This window comes from Zingiber officinale, chromosome 3B, assembly GCF_018446385.1.
Source record: "Zingiber officinale cultivar Zhangliang chromosome 3B, Zo_v1.1, whole genome shotgun sequence".
Classification (NCBI taxonomy): Eukaryota; Viridiplantae; Streptophyta; class Magnoliopsida; order Zingiberales; family Zingiberaceae; genus Zingiber; species Zingiber officinale.
Window position 1 is genome coordinate 35,523,113 of NC_055991.1, and position 17,570 is coordinate 35,540,682.

Sequence of the window (17,570 nt, forward strand, 5' to 3'; positions counted from 1 at the left end):
TTAAGGGGATAAATTTATAGGCTTGGGAAAAGCCAATTTGGAGTACCCAAAAGTGGGAGTTGATTGAGGAATTGAACCTAGTCTTTAATTAAAAATACCTAAGTTTAATTTCCTAAAAATTATTTTTTATTCCTTTTATTTCCTTCCTCCCGATCTCCTCTCCCTCATTTGCGCCGAACACCCTTCCTTCCTCTCCTCCCCAACCCGACGCCGCCTCTCCCTCTCGCGGCATGGAGCGCTTCCTCTTCCATGAGCTCCTTGACTTCCCCAACCCAACACCTCCCTTCCTCTTCTCCAAATAGCGTCGACCCCTACCATTTCTCCCGATTTTTTTTCTTCTCATCCGCCATGATCAATGATGACTCCCCCTACACATCGCTCAACAACGACGCCACTACCACCACCCTCTCCAGCCACTATCTTCCTCCTTTAGGTGGACACTCAAGGCTTACAAGGGCCCTAGATCTCCCGATCACTTGACGTCGACCCTCTCCTCCTCTATCTCCACCGATCGGCCACTCATCCCGTGTGCCCTAGCTTGGATCCACTGCCCTCTTTCGATTGCATCACCCACTGTGCAGTGCTATCCTCGCCATGCCATTTATCGCCAGTTTTCTCTTCACCTATATATCAACAATCGCTTTCTATTAGGTCTCCGGCAAAGAGAAAGCTGTCGGCACAAGCTTAGGTGGCTCCATCCATGGTTTCCAGCAGCAACTTCTCCTAGGACCAGCCACTTTTTTCTAGCAGCAAGTTATCTTCGGTCGTGGATCACCGGCTGAGGCTTCAGAATTGGGTAAGTTGTGCTATGGATTTATTACATTAAGTATGGGATTAGATTTAGCAATCAACCTAGATGTTGATGTTGGATGTGTTGATTTTTGGTGGTTATTGTTTACGGAGGAATTGATAAATAAGTATGATAGATCCAATTTGGGTTAGCTAATTTAGTTGGATTGTTTAGGACAATCCAAATTGAGGATTAGGATTTAGTTTAGCTAGTTGCATTTGAAATTAGCTAAAATTTATATGCATGTTGTTACAGGACTTGGATTCAAGATGAGTGTCTCGACGCGGGATCTATCTGATACAATCTCCATTTTTGAGGTCGGTACCTTTGACTTATCTCTTTTGATATTTTACTATGCATGTCAGCTTGATACCTGCTGAGTCATTGGACTCACACCGTTACTTTATTTTCTATTTTAGATTGAAGCTGTCAGAAGGTTCCAGTCACTAGTCCCCCACTAGGTGTCGAGATGACTTTCTGGTTTTGGACTTTATTTGTTTCCTTGCTTTGTTATGTTTACATACTTATGATGTGTAGTTCTTGTACTTATGGATTTTTATATTGTGTTTTGGGTATGATGCCCATGTTTTCCGCTACAAAGGTTTTATGTTGTGTTGTATTTTTCCTCGTTGTAGTGGAGTAGGTATTATTATAAACTGTGTGGTTGTGTAGTCAGCCGGAGGCTGATTTATTATTAACTGTATGGATTGTCTTATTATTGTATGGTATATGTTCCAGCCGTGTTAGCTGATGATTGTGAGCCCTAAGGGCTATGTAGTTAGTGTTGGAGGATCGGTGGTCGGCTTGAAGGGGGGGTTGGATAGACGGCGCCCCCAAATCACTCGCTTTCTACGTATTTGTTAGTTTCGCAGCGGAATACAAATAATACAAACACAAATACGAAAGCTAAATACAAATACAAAGAATAAGAAAGAGCAAACAAACCAACACACGCCGATTTACGTTGTTCGGAGATAAAGCTCCTACTCCACGGCGTGTCCGTAAGGTGGACGATCCCTATTCGTCGGTGGATTACTCCCCGGAAGACCTCCGGCTAGCTCAAACCTCCTTGTGGGTGGAGAAACCTCACCACAAACTCACCAAGACCTCTTGGACACAAGGGAAAATCTTGAGCACTTGTAGACTACTAATTAGACCTTAACCAAGTCTAATTTCGTCACCTTGGCCGGTCATACCAATGCTCCTTCTTATAGAGCTTGGAAAAAATCAGAACCTGATTTGCCCGTTACCAGTCGACTGGTCCTTGCACCAGTCGACTGGTGCCAGCCCAACGGCTCTCTCAACGGCTCTGCTACAGTACATCAGTCGACTGATCCATCACCAGTCGACTGCTACAGTACGCTACAGTAACTGCTACAGTACGCTACAGTAACTGCTACAGTGCCGCTACAGTAAAACCCTAAAACTAGGATTTTACTCCGAGTACAATCTCTCATGCACTCGTACCCTCACCCTTATGACTCATTTGATGCTTTCTTTACAGCTTTGACCTCTTACCTTCAAGCCTACTTCCTTTGGCTCTCGTCCCTCGGATGCATCCAAGCCCGTGGCTCGTCCCCAATGCCATCCTTCGCGTATGCCTCGAAGTCGCTTCCCTCGGCCCTTGTCCTCGCTGCCTTGTCCACGGTCCCTCGGATGCTCGATCCTTCACCGGACCCGAAGCCGTCAACCTGAGTCACATGTGTCACCTACAGTCCTGCACAACTCAAGTACACATATCAAATAACCAGGGTAATCCTAACTTAAACCCTTTGCCCAAACACCAAAACACATGGTCCCGCGGACCATTGGGATTGCTCCAACAATCTCCCCCTTTTTGGTGTTTGGCAATACGTTTCAGTTAGGGAAAACATATAGCAAATAAACAAGCTAAAAATAATGGACTTACGATGCCAAGGCTACACACTTGGACTTACTCCGCCGAATGGACTTACATTGCCAAGGCTACACACTTGGCAACCGCCAAAACAATGCACCAAGCATTGGAACCTATCACAAGGCTCCCCCTACACCTAAGCTCCCCATTGAGCTAGGATTTTCCCACAGGGCTTTTTAAGAACCTATCCCAAGGCTCCCCCTACTCAAAGGCACTTTCAGGTTTTCCCAACTAAACCTTACTTCTCCCCCTTTGCCTAACATCCAAAAAGTTCTCCAACAATATCCCAATTGTTGAAAATTTGTCATCTAAATTGACCCTAAACTCATGTATTTATCCCCCATGGATCCCATACATCTAAACAAGTTGACATGGTCAAGAACAGTGCTGAAAAGCACTTTCAAGCTGGTATCAGTCGACTGCCCCAAGTACCAGTCGACTGCCCCCTTCGACGCATCATTACAGAACCATTCTGTGGTCGAAATATACTGTTACCAGTCGACTGGTGTCGGTACCAGTCTACTGCCCTCGTCAAAATGAGCTTACAGAACCATTCTGTGCTCAAAAACATTGTTACCAGTCGACTGGTATCTGCACCAGTCGACTGGTACCTTAATTATGCAAAAATCAACCTTTTCAGGCCAACTTCAGAAATGCACCAGAAATTCCCTAGACCTCCAAAAATTCCCAAATTTTGTGGAGAGGTCTATTGTACTAGTTTATACTTGGGAAAAATTTATTACAAAATATATCTATCACCAATCCCAAGATTGACACAAAAATCCAAAACTATCTAAATTGTTCAATTGAACATTGACCTAAAGTCCAAGTTTTGGCTTCCTCTTGATGTATTTGCCCATACCAACCCACAATGCATCCCTAGCATTGGTTTATATGGCATCTATACATCCAAAACCATTTATCATGCTATATGACCCCAATGTCATATTTTCTTGCATGAAACACACACCAATTATGCCAATTCCCTAAGGTTGAGACTCAAATCCGTCTCTAAACCTTTTGGCACATTCCATGACTCATCTAGAATCCCAAGTAGAACCCACCTGAGATCCATTGGCCATGGGTCTCAAATTGACTCTTTGAGCTTTCCCTAGAGCTCTTAGCCTTAGCCATCTCCCTAGGTGACTCATCTATTGTGACCAAACCACAATGATGTCTCTTAGAAGATCTCCTTATCTTCTTGACCTTGGACACATCATCCTTGCCATAATCATATGCAACCCTAGCATATTTCTTTTTATTGGCCTTGGATGACTCTCCCTTGCCCTTATCATGTGCCACCCTAGCACATGGTCTCCTTTTGACCTTGGAGGGACTAGATCGGTATCCCAAACCCGATCTATCATTGTTGGGTTTTTGACTCCCCAACACCATACTTAATCCCTTAGATCCAATAGTGAATCTCTTAAGGAATTTCTCTAAACCATCAAGCTTTGCCTTCAAAGCTTGATTCTCCCTTTCTAGGTTCCTAAACCTAGAGTCAACATGTCCACCTTGGACATTCCTAGACCTACCCTTTCTAGGCATATGTCTCCCCTTCTTGGGATTAATGCCTTGGTTCTCTATTACCTTCTTCTCTTTAGGTAATGAGAATTTAACTTTCCTAGGTCTATCATGCATAGGTCTCCTAGGGTTATGATCCAAATTTACCCTATTTCTATCATGATATTTAAATCCAAAATTTTGCATGGCTACATAATGATAATCATTATTTTTCCTAGCATGCATGGAGGAATTTAAATTTGACTTCAAATTTAAATTAGGGTTTACCTTACCCTTTAACTTTGGAGCTCCCCCTTGACATGAGCCTCCATTCTTCCTCCACTTCTTCTCCCACATTTTCAAATGCGCCAACTTCTTGAGCTCTTTCTTCTTTGGGCATTTGGTGTGGTAGTGCCCTATTTCAACACAAGTGAAGCATCTAATGTGCTTCTTCTCCTTCTTCTTCTTGGCACCATCATTTCCACAACCCACATTAGTATTCAAATCAACTTGAATGGGTTTAGAATTTACCTCTTTCTTACCCATAGGACATCTACTCTTGTAGTGTCCTTTCTCATTGCACCTGAAGCAAATGATGTGGTCTTTTGATTTTACTTCGGTGGAGGTGCTTGCTATGTTTACTTCCAAGACTTCTTGTTCTTCACCTTCACTTGTCTTGGATTCTTCTTCTTAAGGGTGTTGACGATGTCTCATCTTTCTCCTCCTCCTCGGATGTTGAGCATGACTCAACTTCCGTTTTCTCCACATCCTCTTCTTGAGCTACTAAGCCCATCTCCTTGGGCTCCACATCCGATTGGTCCTTCTTCTCCTCTTGGATCACTTCATCACTTTCTTCGGATTTTTCTTCTTCTTCTTGTGTAGGCAAAAATTCCTCCCATGGAAATTTCTTCACTTTGCTCCACAAATCATGGGCGTTCTTATATTCACCTACACCACTTATCACGTTAGAAGGCAAAATTTCAATCAACATTGATATTACCTTTGAATTTGCCTCCGATCGTGTGGTTTGCTCCTCCGTCCAATGTCATGGTCGGAGTCTTTTTCCCTTCTTGTCTCTTGGGACTTCAAATGGCTCTTCCACCACCATCATTGTGTCCCAATCCGTCTCGAAGAAGTTCTTCATCTTCACCATCCAAAAGGTGATGTCCCATAAGCTTCCTCCTTCGAATTTTGGCGGATCTATCAAGCCGGTCATCTTTGCTTCCTCGGTGGTTAGTCCGACGGAGAGCGGCCTCACTCTGATACCAATTGTTGGAGGATCGGTGGCCGGCTTGAAGGGGGGGTTGGATAGACGGCGTCCCCAAATCACTCGCTTTCTACGTATTTGTTAGTTTCGCAGCGGAATACAAATAATACAAACACAAATACGAAAGCTAAATACAAATACAAAGAATAAGAAAGAGCAAACAAACCAACACACGCCGATTTACGTGGTTTGGAGATAAAGCTCCTACTCCACGGCGTGTCCGTAAGGTAGACGATCCCTATCCGTCGGTGGATTACTCCCCGAAAGACCTCCGGCTAGCTCAAACCTCCTTGTGAGTGGAGAAACCTCACCACAAACTCACCAAGACCTCTTGGACACAAGGGAAACTCTTGAGTACTTGTAGACTACTAATTAGACCTTAACCAAGTCTAATTTCATCATCTTGGCCGGTCATACCAAGCTTCTTCTTATAGAGCTTGGAACAAATCAGAACCTGCTGTTGGGTTCTTCGAGCCGCGAAAACCGCTTTTTCGCGTCACGGAAACCCCGAAGGACCCAAAGCCGTAGATCCGTGCAAAGATTCGTATACAAATTCGAAAAACTATTTCTTGTACGAGTTCAAAAACCGATCTACTACTTAGATCTACGAGAAAAAGTGTTTACCCTTGTAGCGTGCCTTTCGCAATCCGCAAGGTCCAAAATTGTCGGATCTCAAGATTGTCAATGTAGACAATCCTCTCTCGGTATCCACACGAACAAGGAGGGTTCTCTAACTCTCAAGGATGGAAGAGAGAGCACCACAAGTGTGCTAGCACTCTCTAGATGCTCTCGGATAGGATTGGAAAGAAGAGAAAAGAAGAGAAAACAAGAAGAATCTCACCACTGCTCTAGTAGTCTTCTCCTTTATGACCTTCACACTCTCTTATTGTCTTGGACTTAACTCACACCTCTCCTCCCAATGAAGTGCACGACAACCATCAGCCATGGAGAGAGGAAGCAAGAAGGAAGATGATACAATCAAACCACATCAATACACACAAATGAAAAAACTCCACACCATTAAGTGTGGCCGGCCACATAACTCCTCTCATTAATGTGGCCGGCCACATTAAAGAAAGGAGAGTGTAACCTCCAATGAGGTGGCACACCTCATGAGGTGGAGGTGATGTGGCAACTATGTGTCATGCCATGTAGGATGAGTCAACCTACATGATGTGGCAATGCATCAAGTCAAACTTGATGTTTCAACATCCAATTTGGTCAAGTCAAACTTGACCCAATCTCTTCCTTGTTGAGTTAAATCCAAGCTTTGATTCAAGTCAATTTTAATTTAATGAATCTCAATTCATTAATATAAATTGACTCAATGAATCAAATGTAAATTAGACTCATTCAACAATTGAATCTAATTGAGTCTAACTCAATAAGTCTAATTCGAATCCAATCTTTGGTTCATCATATGAACCTAATCCTATTGGTTCATCATATGAACCTAATCTCCATTCACATGTTCTTTGTGTGTGACCCAATAGGTTCTTGTAACGTTGGCAATGTTTCTAAACTCTTTTAGAAACATAAGCAATGAGCGGCATCTAGCAATACATCATTGCTACCCAAGTTACAAGAAATGTTGAGATCCAACATCACCTTGTGACTACTAATTGTGACTCCTCACAATATGTGACATTGTCCTTCTATCCTAGACATCTAGATTGATCAATGTGAGGCATAGACCGTGTCATCCTCTAATCAATCTAAATCTTGAACTCCAAGTAGACGCACTCGATCAAATGAGCTCAACATCTAATGTTGACTCATTTGGGCATGGCCATGCACTTAGTGGTCTCACTCTATCAAGAATAGCGATGTCGCTCCCGTCATATGGGAGGGATAGATCCCATCTACATCACTCACATCCCTCTGCATAATTCGTTATATACCCAGTAATCGCCTTTATAGTCCACCCAGTTACGGGTGACGTTTGACGAAATCAAAGTACATAACTCCTTATGTAGGGATCCATGGTGACTTCAGGTCTAAGGACTAATAGTCATACTAATAGCCACATGAGAAAGTATATGACACTCATATAACGATCCATGATACTTTCTCATGGCGGGTCATTCAGTATACATTCTCCAATATATACCCATGTGTCAACTTGATATCTCCATATCCATGACTTGTGAGATCAAGTCATCGAGTTGACCTACATGCTAGTCTTATTGCATTAACATCGTCCCTGAATGTTAATACTCGACTAGGAATGATTAAGAGTAGTGTTCCCTATATCATCTCACTATCGATTCAACCAATCTATTGATATAGGTAAGAACGCTCTACTCAAGGACGTTACTATACTTAGTTTATTTGGCACTAAAACAAATAAGCATAATAACCAAACTATTGCCTTTATTAATATAATAATATGATATACATGAGTCCATACAATCATCAAATGATTGGCTCTAGGGCTCTAACTAACAATCTCCCACTAGCACTAGTGCCAATCAGTATAGCCTCTAAGGCCTAAAGACCTAGTGTGACCGTCATGCTTCCTCTGTGCCAAAGCCTTGGTCAAGGGATCTGCAATGTTAGCCTCTGTAAGTACTCTGCAAATCTTCACATCTCCTCTATCGATAATCTCTCGAATGAGATGGAAACGTTGTAGAACTGCTGTGAACTCTGCCAGCTCATAGCACTACCATTCAAGCAAAACACGAACCTCGACTGCGATTTAATCATCCTGGTCGGTCTGGAAGCTAGTATCACTGTAACTCTTTACAGCTAGCTCATCATCGCCTCCATATATCAAGAAATATTCTTTTGTCCTTCTCAAGTACTTAAGAATATTCTTGACCGCTATCCAGTGACTTTCACCGGATCTGACTGGTATCTGCTCGTCATGCTCATAGCATACGAGACATCGTGTCGAGTACATAACATGGCATACATGATAGATCCTATGGCTGTGGAACTACAAAAACCCTCAGGTTGTGTCATGTACACATCCTCGAGTATGTTTCCATTCAGAAACGTGGTTTTTGATATCCATCCGCCATATCTTGGAATCTGGTCTCATCACAGCTTCCTGATAGGTGTTAGGCTCATCCTCTATGAGCACAACGTCATCATGGTCAGACACGAGAAATGAATATCTCTCAGGCTGACGATGTACCCTATCAGACCTGCGAAGAGGTATGTCTACTTGAATCGGTTGTTGTTCCTCAACTCCTTGTGGAACAACATCATCCACAACACTTTGTGGTTCCAGTTCAACTTCCATCGAGGCATCAGTGCTATTGTTCGCATCTTGAACTTCTTCAAGATCGAACGCGCTCCCACTAGTCTTTCTAGAAACAAAGTCCCTTTCTAGAAAGACCCCAGTCTTTGCCACAACTACCTTGTGCTGACTGGGAATGTAGAAGTAATATCCCTTAGTTTCCTTGGGATATCCGATGAAATAGCACTTGTCAGATTTGGGTCCTAATTTGTCTGAGACTTGACGTCGTACGTAAGCCTCACAACCCCAAATCCTCATGAAAGACACCTGGGCATCTCTCCCAGTCCATATCCTATATGGTGTCTTTATCACGGCCTTGGATGGAACTCGGTTGAGAATGAAAGCTGCCGTGTCTAGAGCATAACCCCAGAGATATGTTGGAAGATCTGTGTGACTCATCATAGATCGTACCATATCTAATAGGGTGCGATTCCTCCTTTCGGATACACCATTCCTCTGTGGTGTTCCAGGAGGAGTGAGTTGGGATAGGATCCCACACTCAGCTAGATAGTCACGAAACTCATGGCTTAAGTATTCACCACCTCGATCTGATCGAAGTATTTTAATACTCTTGCCAAGCTGGTTCTGTACTTCATTCTTAAATTCCTTGAACTTTTCAAAGGATTCAGATTTATGTGTCATCAGGTACACATAACCGTATCTACTGAAGTCATCAGTAAATGTGATGAAGTATCTATAACCGCCTCTAGCAACGACATTGAAAGGGCCACATACATCACTATGTATGAGTCCTAACAAATCAGTTGCTCTCTCGCTATGCCCACTAAAGGGGTCTTGGTCATCTTGCCTTGTAGGCATGACTCGCATATCTCATATGATTCTAAATCAAATGAGTCCAACATACCATCCTTATGGAGCTGGGATAAACGCTTGTCATTTATATGACCTAAGCGACAGTGCCAGAGGTATGTTTGGTTCATGTCATTTGACTTGAACCAATTGGTACTAATGTTATAGATAGGGCTCTCAAGGTGTAGAATATAGAGTCCGTTTATTAGTGGTGCACTACAATAGAACATATCTTTCAAATAAACAGAACAACATTTGTCTTTTATTATAAAAGAGTATCCTTTCTTGTCTAAACAAGAAACTGAAACTATGTTCTTAGTAAGAGCAGGCACATAACAACAATCGACTAACTCTAGTACAAGCCCAGAGGGCAGAGATAGAAAGTAAATCCCTACAGCAACAGCAGCAACCCGTGCTCCATTGCCTTCTCGTAGGTCCACCTCGCCCTTTGTCAATGCTCTGCTATTTCTCAGCGCCTGCACATCAATACAAATGTGAGAAGCACATCCAGTATCTAATACCCAAGATGTAGAAATAGATAGATTGACTTCTATAACATATATACCTGAAGTGGAAGTGTCACTTCGCTTCTTCTTAAGATCCTCCAAGTATACCTTGCAGTTCCTCTTCCAGTGCCCGGTCTGACCGTAGTGGAAGCAGGTAGCATCCTTGGCGACCCCTCCTTTAGGCTTCAGTGCCTTGCCTTTGCCCTTGGCTTGGGACTTTCCCTTATCTTTGGGCTTGCCTTTGCCCTTATGCTTCTGGACCATCAGAATGGGCTTAACCTTCTTAAGGTTAATCTCAGTAGTTCGTAACATACTAAGTAGCTCGGCAGTGGCTTGTCAATCTCGTTCATGTTATAGTTGAGAACGAATTGACTATAGCTATCCAGCAAGGACTGCAAGATCAAGTCAGTGGCCAGCTCTTGGCCAAGTGGGAACCCCAGTCTTTGTAGGTTCTCTATGTACCCAATCATCTTGAGTACATAAGGACCTACAGGAGCCCCGTCTGACATCTTGCACTGAAACAGTGCCTTCGAGATCTCAAATCTCTCATGCCTCGCTTGTCCCTGATATAGTTGGCGAAGATGCTCAACCATATCGTAAGCGCCCATCAACTCATGTTGCTTCTGAAGCTCTGAGTTCATGGTCGCGAGCATTAGACAGGACACATCTAATGCGTCGTCTTGATGCTTCTTATAAGCATCTTTGTCGGCTCGCGGGGCATTGGCAGGAGGAGCCTCCGGAATGGGCTGCTCCAGAACGTACAGCTTACGCTCCTGGGTGAGAACTATTCTCAAGTTCCTGTACCAGTCCAGGAAATTCGCTCCGTTGAGCTTGTCCTTCTCAAGGACAGAACGCAGGGAGAAAGTGTTCGTATTTGACGTCATGGTTATCTACAACAAAAATTTGCAGAAATAAATATCATATTCTTTAAAAATCATTTAATTAGGCTTTTAATTAAATGATGCTCCCACTGAATTCTATAATTCTTGTGGGACAAGATCCACATCATACTAACCCTTGAGTTAGCTTTGGCTAATACGCCCAAGGCTTAGTATGATCGGTAGGTAACGATTACCAATTACATCTCTATGCAACTCTTGTTTATAGAATCAATATCCGCATTTATATTAAAACTCGAGTTAGCTTCGGCTAATACGCCCGAGAGTTAATATAGATGTGATTTTGACCTATCTTTTCCAACCATTGGAATAATGCCTATAGTTGACTCGATCCAACCGAGTAACTAGGAATAATCAATCTAATTGAGTTTGTATTCACCCATGCGTTGATAGGCGGGACCAAGATTGTCCCTCCGTACTCTACCAAGATAATATGTATTGCTCTGCTTTGGCAGATTCAACAATACATGTGATCGAGGTAGTGATAGGTATCACGGCACGGTTAGGCATTTAGAGTTGGTTCGATCTAGATCTAATCTAATCGAGAAGGATGCATCTTGTGCACGACTTAGATCTAATCTAATCGCAAGGGTGCATCATGTGCACGACTTAGATCTAATCTAATCGTTAAGGCACTAATTAATTAATTAACTATTAAACATGCATCAGATACATAATAATTAATTAATTAATCTATTTGTGATTTAGTCATGGCCCTACTACGATCTTCTCAAGCCAATGAGAAGATCGAATGGTCAACCTAGGGTCAACAGCTTCTCCAAGCTCCTCCCTTTGACCACCTTGTGTTGCTCGTGCCCGCCTCGGAACTCCGTCTCGTGTGGACCCTCCACCGCTCCAATTTGTACATTACAATTTGAAACTCGAGTTACATTCGAGTCTAAATCTAATTTACAACAAGAATAAAAGACGAGGCACGACGCGCAGGTCGCGAATAATAAAATAAATACAACACGGCACGCAGGCCGTATTATGAATTACAACACAACCAATCATATTGGGTTTTGGGCCATGACTATCACAAAATTAATATATAATTCAAAATTATATATTTTCTTATTTTCTGTAATTTTAAAAATAATTTTTTTTTACAATTTTACAAGTAAAATTTCCCGGCGGTCTCGGTTAGCGGTTTCGGGCGCAATCGCGGAACGGATCCCCTTGCGGGGCCAGGGGCAGCGCCCCTACCCGCGATCTAACCATCGCAAGGGTCCCATTGCGATCCAACAGTGCCCAAACCCGCTGTCCCAAAACGATTTGGGCCGAGACATTACCGTTTCGGAAAAATCTTCCCGACGGGTTCGTTTTTAGCGATTTTGGGTGCGATCGCGGAGCAAATCCCCTTGCGGGGTTAGGGGCAACACCCCTACCCACGATCTAACCATCGTGAGTTGCTCCGTTGTGATCTAAAGGCACCCGAGTCCGCTGTCCCAAAAGATTTTGGGTCGAAACGAAGCCGTTTGGGAAAATTCTTCCCGATAGCCGAAGCCTACAAGTGCCGAGACACTTGTGCTTCGCCTATAAGGAAAAATTACCCATAAAAACATAAAAATTGAATTTTTACAGAAAATCACAGAAGTTTTTGTTTTCCAAAAACCAAAAACTAACTCGTACAAGTCTTTGCACGTGGCTCTGATACCACTGTTGGGCTTTTCCGCGTCGCGGAAACCCCGAAGGACCCAAAGCCGTAGATCCGTGCAAAGATTCATATACAAAATTCGAAAAACTATTTCTTGTATGAGTTCAAAAACCGATCTACTACTTAGATCTACGAGAAAAAGTGTTTACCCTTGTAGCGTGCCTTTCGCAATCCACAAGGTCCAAAATCGTCGGATCTCAAGATTGTCAACGTAGACAATTCTCTCTCGGTATCCACACGAACAAGGAGGGTTCTCTAACTCTCAAGGATGGAAGAGAGAGCACCACAAGTGTGCTAGCACTCTCTAGATGCTCTCGGATGGGATTGGAAAGAAGAGAAAAGAAGAGAAAACAAGAAGAATCTCACCACTGCTCTAGTAGTCTTCTCCTTTGTGACCTTCACACTCTCTTATTGTCTTGGACTTAACTCACACCTCTCCTCCCAATGAAGTGAACGGCAACCATCAGCCATGGAGAGAGGAAGCAAGAAGGAAGATGATACAATCAAACCACATCAATACACACAAATGAAAAAACTCCACACCATTAAGTGTGGCCGGCCACATAACTCCTCTCATTAATGTGGCCGGCCACATTAAAGAAAGGAGAGTGTAACCTCCAATGAGGTGGCACACCTCATGAGGTGGAGGTGATGTGGCAACTATGTGTCATGCCATGTAGGATGAGTCAACCTACATGATGTGGCAATGCATCAAGTCAAACTTGATGTTTCAACTTCCAATTTGGTCAAGTCAAACTTGACCCAATCTCTTCCTTGTTGAGTTAAATCCAAGCTTTGATTCAAGTCAATTTTAATTTAATGAATCTCAATTCATTAATATAAATTGACTCAATAAATCAAATGTAAATTAGACTCATTCAACAATTGAATCTAATTGAGTCTAACTCAATAAGTCTAATTCGAATCCAATCTTTGGTTCATCATATGAACCTAATCCTATTGGTTCATCATATGAACCTAATCTCCATCTACATGTTCTTTGTGTGTGACCCAATAGGTTCTTGTAACGTTGGCAATGTTTCTAAACTCTTTTAGAAACATAAGCAATGAGCGGCATCTAGCAATACATCATTGCTACCCAAGTTACAAGAAATGTTGAGATCCAACATCACCTTGTGACTACTAATTGTGACTCCTCACAATATGTGACATTGTCCTTCTATCCTAGACATCTAGATTGATCAATGTGAGGCATAGACCGTGTCATCCTCTAATAAATCTAAATCTTGAACTTCAAGTAGACGCACTCGATCAATGAGCTCAACATCTAATGTTGACTCATTTGGGCATGGCCATGCACTTAGTGGTCTCACTCTATCAAGAATAGCGATGTCGCTCCCGGCATATGGGAGGGATAGATCCCATCTACATCACTCACATCCCTCTGCATAATTCGTTATATACCCAGTAATCGCCTTTATAGTCCACCCAGTTACGGGTGACGTTTGACGAAACCAAAGTACATAACTCCTTATGTAGGGATCCATGGTGACTTCAGGTCTAAGGACTAATAGTCATACTAATAGCCACATGAGAAAGTATATGACACTCATATAACGATCCATGATACTTTCTCATGGCGGGTCATTCAGTATACATTCTCCAATATATACCCATGTGTCAACTTGATATCTCCATATCCATGACTTGTGAGATCAAGTCATCGAGTTGACCTACATGCTAGTCTTATTGCATTAACATCGTCCCTGAATGTTAATACTCGACTAGGAATGATTAAGAGTAGTGTTCCCTATATCATCTCACTATCGATTCAACCAATCGATTGATATAGGTAAGAACGCTCTACTCAAGGACGTTACTATACTTAGTTTATTTGGCACTAAAACAAATAAGCATAATAACCAAACTATTGCCTTTATTAATATAAGAATATGATATACATGAGTCCATACAATCATCAAATGATTGGCTCTAGGGCTCTAACTAACATGATTTACCCGTAACCAGTCGAATGGTCCTTGCACCAGTCGACTGGTGCCAGCCCAACGGCTCTCTCAATGGCTCTGCTACAGTACATCAGTCGACTGATCCATCACGAGTCGATTGCTACAGTGCGCTACAGTAAAACCCTAAAACTAGGATTTTACTCCGAGTACAATCTCTCATGCACTCGTACCCTCACCCTTATGACTCATTTGACGCTTTCTTTGCAGCTTTGACCTCTTGCCTTCAAGCCTACTTCCTTTGGCTCTCGTCCCTCGGATGCATCCAAGCCCACGGCTTGTCTCCAATGTCATCCTTCGCGTATGCCTCGAAGTCTCTTCCCTCGGCCCTTGTCCTCGCTGCCTTGTCCACGGTCCCTCGGATGCTCCATCCTTCACCGGACCAGAAGCCGTCAACCTGAGTCACATGTGTCACCGCAGTCCTGCACAACTCAAGTACACATATCAAATAACCAGGGTAATCCTAACTTAAACCCTTTGCCCAAACACCAAAACACATGGTCCCGCGGACCGTTGGGATTGCTCCAACAGTTAGGTCCCAGATTAACACTCGTATAGGGGAGATGTTGTCAAAATTTTCTCTGGCAGGAACTCCCCGGGGGCGTGGCAATTTATTTGGTATCAGAGCATGGTTTTGCGAGTTAATCTGGGTATTTTTGGATTTATACGGATTTCCGTTGATTTTTCTTGTTTCAAAATTTCGAGGTATTATTTGACCTCATCAAGGAAAGGTCATAATTGTGGACTTGGCAGCGATGGAACATCTCCAGACAACAAATAGGTATGATGATTAAATTTATAATTTTAGTACTTGTATTAATACTTGGGTAATAAAATAACATATATGAGGTGAAGTACACGTGTTCCCGTGCTGAGACGTGGTGCAGGACGGTCACGCAAGAGGGCGTTGAAATCTCTGGCGACGAAATCGCCAAAGAGGTCTGTTGGGATAGAGTATGTCGGTTAGGGACAAACTCCTCATGGTACTACGGGTGCGTCAAGCTCTCAGATTCCGATGGTCCCTTCTCCAGAGTTACCCACCCCTATAGTATTCACTATACCACCAGCAATATCACCTGTGTACCCGACACCACCTCGAGTTGCGCCTACTGCGTACCCAACACCACCGCCACCTGTGTCTGCTACGGTGTATCCGGTACCTCCTCCAGCCATGCCTACGGTGTATCCAACACCTCCTCCAGCAATGTCTACTACTGCATACCCGACACTCGTACCAGTAGCATCGGTTACACCTACCACACCTCCAGTCGCTCTTGCCTATATTGACCCTGCAGTGCCACCTACGGTACTTGCCCCCGCTTATGCAGCAGCACCAGAGGCACCTACCCTGGCCTATCCAGCGGTACCACTTGTAATACCAGTTCCAGTGGTTCCACCAATTCCTGCGGTGATCCCTACTCACCCTACTAATATGGTTGCGGCACGAGCTCGGATCCTAGCTTTGGCAGAGTCGATGAAAAGCCAATTCACGCTATTCCACGAAGAGACCGATCTGAGCGTGGCTCAGTCTTGGATAGAGACACTGGAGCGGACTTTCTTCTATATGGCTTGCTCTGAGTGGGAGAAGGCAGAGCTGGTTGCTTACCATTTACGGGATGAGGCTGACATCTGGTGGGATACGCAGCACTCGATCATAGGCAAGCAACACATCACTTGGGTGAGATTCAGATAGGCTTTTGAGAGCCGGTACTTTCCACGGTCGTATCAGTTGGCACGCCATTAGGATTTTCTGAATCTTCAGTAGAACAACAGCACGGTGACAGAATATAATGCCAAATTTAATCAGTTGGCTAGATTTTGTCCAGAGTTAGTTGCTGAGGACAAGTCTCATATGCTTCAGTTTGTCCAATGACTGGATGGACATCTTTAAGTAAAGATTGTGAGTTTTGGTAATTCATCTTATATAAAGGCATTGGATAGAGCTCTTATGATCGAGGTGGCTCAACAGAGAGTGAATACGAACAAGAAAAGGAAGCAGATAGATCGGACTTCAGGACAGACCCAGCAGCCACAGGCTACCAGACAACAGCAGGGTGGTCACAATCAGTCGGGTCAGGGTACTTCTGGGGCATCTGGCCGACCTCAGAAATCAAGGCGGACTTCCTTAGGACGTTTTCGGTCATCTCAGCAAAACCGGAAATAGTCCTCTAGTGACATGCACTGCACCCGATGTGGATCCAGAGATCACATCACATCAGCCTGCTCCCTGGGACAGTCAGTTTTTTATTATTACAAACTGCCTGGGCACATGAGCCAAGATTGCTCACTGAAGGCTCAACATGTGGTTTCCGGGGTTTCTATTCAGGGAGGACAGTTCAATTAGATTGGGACTCAGCAAGGGGGGTAGAAAGCCCAATCTTCGCATCGTCCACAAAGGGCATTCCCTCCGGCAGTAGCTGCATATGGCATGCATGGACAGGAGCACTCCAGTGCTCACACAGTATCACAGGGTTCTATTTCGGGACCTTAGTATTAGTCGCAGCCTCAGCCACTGGTGCAGTATCAGCTGCAACCCAGCCACTGGCTCAGTATCAGTCGCAGCCTCGGCCACAATTCTAGTATCAGCTATAGCCATAGTCACTAGTTTAGTACCAGTCACAGCCCCGACCACCGGTTCAGCATCATTCACATCCCTCATATCCATCTCTGGCTCAGTATCCAGCATCGCCTCAGTGGCAGGCTCAAACTCCGGCTCAGGTGTAATAACCTCTAGCACTGCTACCACCTCCACCCCTGCTAGAGACTGGATGAATTCACGCGGTTACCAGAGAGGATGCACAGTGGGCTGACAGATCCGTTTTCTATGGTACGATTTTATGCATTTTCTATTGAAAAAAACAAAACAAAAAAAAAGTGAAATCATAATAGGAAAAAAAAGCAGCAAATGAAAAAAAAAAAGCAACAAAGAAAAAAAATAGAAAAAAAACAAGAGAGAAAAAAATAAATATTTTGACATGTTGTGTCATTTTTATTCATTTGTGGTAGAATTTT

The 17,570-nt window shown here is 43.4% G+C and overlaps 1 protein-coding gene across 1 annotated transcript; it reads left to right on the top strand.

The window, feature by feature from the left end:
- The first annotated feature begins 15,573 nt into the window (after window positions 1-15,573).
- On the top strand, window positions 15,574-16,730 carry LOC122054804 (classical arabinogalactan protein 9-like). Its single transcript, XM_042616234.1, has 2 exons — window positions 15,574-15,966; window positions 16,500-16,730. The coding sequence occupies exons 1-2, from the start codon at window positions 15,574-15,576 to the stop codon at window positions 16,728-16,730; spliced, it is 624 nt and encodes a 207-aa protein (XP_042472168.1).
- The last annotated feature ends 840 nt before the right edge of the window (window positions 16,731-17,570 follow it).